At 29.8% G+C, this 3,126-nt stretch overlaps 1 protein-coding gene across 1 annotated transcript; it reads left to right on the forward strand.

The window, feature by feature from the left end:
- Positions 1–1,784: 1,784 nt before the first annotated feature.
- Positions 1,785–2,903, forward strand: LOC136043653 (protein angel homolog 2-like). Its single transcript, XM_065728549.1, has one exon. The coding sequence runs from the start codon at positions 1,785–1,787 to the stop codon at positions 2,901–2,903; it is 1,119 nt and encodes a 372-aa protein (XP_065584621.1).
- Positions 2,904–3,126: the final 223 nt, after the last annotated feature.

Here is a 3,126-nt window from a genome sequence, read left to right on the forward strand (position 1 = left end):
CACGTTACACTAATGGTCATCCACCTAAAAAATAATAGTGAAATCGAATTAACAAAAAATGCTTTCGCAAAGGCAATATCTGCCTTTCAACAGGAACTCAGTGAGAATCAAATAATACTCGACTTCCAAGGCGTCGGAGAATTTTCAGAAAAAATTTTGTATGCCCAGTTAAATAATGAGACAGAATTTAAAGCTCGCTTAAGTCCTCTTTTAGAAAGAATTACTAAAGAAATCAGTATAACCGGAATACAACTCGCAGACCAGGAATGTTGGAAGCCTCATTTGACGTTAGTAAATCTCAGAAAAGTCGCGAGGCTAAGAAGGATGGCAAAAAAACTACCACCATCAATAACGTCTATTTTTAAAAACATGAAATTTGAATTCGAAACCGCGAAAAGCATTCAGTTCTGTTCCATGAATAGTCCAAAAAACGAAGAAAATTATTACCAAATATTATCCGAAATCAAATTCAACAAAGAAACCAACTAAAGAAATCTGGAAGAAATGAGAACGAGAATATATAATAGATAATACAATTAACAGGTAATATATCATTGCTATAAACTTAATAACCCTTTACGCCACTAACGGCAAAGCAACTAACCTATGTATGCCTTTTATCAAAAATAAAAATTTTCTTTTACAAATATAAAAATAAGCATCTCACAGGGTATCTTTTAAATCAAACTCCTTTTTGTATTATGTATAAAAATTCTTATCCTTTTAAAATAATTATAATTACGAAATCAACTTAAAGCTCAATCCATTTTTATCACCAGACAGACACAAAAAAAATAAAGGACAGCAACAAAAAAAAAATAAAAGCACAAAAATTTAAATCTTACCAAATTTTAGCTTCGTCTTGCAAAAAAAAAAAAAAAAATGCCGATTCTATTATAGTATAAATCCTAAAACCTTAAAGTATGAACAACTCTATCTGCGCGTACTAGCATTGAAAACGAAACATATTTTGTAACCTGGCAAAATTACAGATCTCTGAAAGGCAAAATTGCCAGTTACGTGTGAAAGTGAAATTCGCAAATAGACGTTTTATCTAATAGACTCGTGACATATAAAAAATACAATATATGCATTGTATAATAAATAACCCTTAAGGTACGTCTACTAATGTAAGAATAATTTTTACAACCAAGAAATGAACTTTAATTATAACACCCTACAAACGTTTTTCGCATGACAAAAGTGTAATTGCACATAAAAGACCTGTAGCAGTTTTAAAAGAATTTTAAAAGACCGCCTAGCGAATTTCAAACCGAGAAAAAGTTACCACCCATCTTTTGATTTAACCAATTATGACGAAGGTTCCCCAAAGGCATTTAAAGAATTAACCAATCACAGAGACCAACTCAGTGGTAGGTTTAAAAATTTATCTGATACCAAATTATTTTGTCAAGTAATTTTGTTTATATTAAAAAAAAAAAAAAAAGTTAAAAAGTGCAATCACTTTATATTCATTATATAGAAACTATTAGGTTTACCTAATAACCTAGTTAATACTTAAAATATTAACTAGCTCAAGACATCAATTTATACTTAATAAATATGTCCATTAAATGGTTACGACGCGCAGAGTCCTTCTGACATAAATAAATTAACACCATAATATTTCCAGATCATCAACTGAATACCAAGCCAAACAGGTAACCTTAAACTTATATACTGCTTAATAATAATACTGATTAACACCAAATAATTAGTAAAACTCAAACAAAACGGTACTGATTTGTAGTTCAAAGTCCAAAAAACGGAAGGATTGTAAGAAAATGAATCTAACGGAAATTAGAAAGTGGGAAACTCCAAGAAAATGTCAAGGGCCAAAAGAAAACCAAGAAACTCAATCTTTAGATTTTACAATTATGTCATATAATGTACTAGCTCAAGGATATATCGAAACAATGCCGTATTTGTACCATAATTGTAACGAAGAAAATTTAAAATGGCCAGATAGGAAAAAAAGACTTTTTAACCAATTCAAAATGTCAAATGCAGATATTGTATGCTTACAGGAAGTGGATACTAACTACTATTATAATACCTACTTATCGTATTTTCAATCTCAGGGGTATGACGGAGTGTTTAAACAAAAAACCCAAGAAAAGATTGATGGGTGTGCCACCTTTTTTAAAAAATGTAAATTTAGTCTAAAAGAAAATCATTCCTTAGAAATGCTAAAGAATGGAATAGATTTACTTAATCGAGATAACATTGCACTTATTTCTATTCTCACCCCATTTAAGAACCCGGATAAACAGATATGCATTGTAAACACACATTTGTTATACAATCGCAAAAGAGAAGATGTGCGTTTAGCCCAACTCCAAGTACTTCTAGCAGAAATTAACCGCGTTGTTTGCAAAATAACTAACGACCCTCCAGTTATCCTTTGTGGTGATTTGAATTTCACCCCTTCAAGCAAATTATACTCTTTTTTAAGCCAAGGAAGGCTTAAGTATGAACATCTAGATATAAAAAAATTAACTAACTGTGGTTCACAAAAAATTGGGAAAACCTTCCTCCCAAAGGAGCTTTATATTTCTGATTCTTGTCAATACTTACAAGAAATAAAACGTGATAACTGCATTGAAGAAGAATTTTTTTCATCCGGTACATTAACGCATAAATTTGCCTTTAAAAGTGTTTATAATTCAGATGAATTTCCAAAAGTTCGTTTGAATTCGATTTGTCACAACTTAGTTGACTATATTCTCTACAGTAATATTGACGAAAAATTCAACAAACATGAGAAACAAGAATTAATACTATTAGAAAGACTTCGTCTCCCAACATACAAGGACTGCTTAAAAATAGGACCATTACCGAATAATCTAAATGGATCAGACCATTATTATCTTGAAGCAAGATTTCGTTGGAATTGCGTATAAATAATAATATACTTTGTTAAAAAAAAAAAAAAATTTTTTTTAATAAAAGACCCTATAAAAATAAATTAATTTAAATTCTAATTTAATATAATACTATTTCTAGATAAGCCACAACTTATTCCCACAATAACAGGTAAATTGTTATATTCTGCTTAATTAATAAAACTAACAAAATGCCTATAAAAAAAACACGAAGTAACCCTAATCTAAAAAAAAATGAAAC

The sequence above is a fragment of the Artemia franciscana genome, unplaced genomic scaffold (genome assembly GCF_032884065.1).
Source record: "Artemia franciscana unplaced genomic scaffold, ASM3288406v1 Scaffold_7825, whole genome shotgun sequence".
Classification (NCBI taxonomy): domain Eukaryota; kingdom Metazoa; phylum Arthropoda; class Branchiopoda; order Anostraca; family Artemiidae; genus Artemia; species Artemia franciscana.

Bases quoted from the DNA above. Each gene is read 5' to 3' on its own strand.
- LOC136043653 (XM_065728549.1), top strand. From the start codon at position 1,785: ATGAATCTAACGGAAATTAGAAAGTGGGAAACTCCAAGAAAATGTCAA.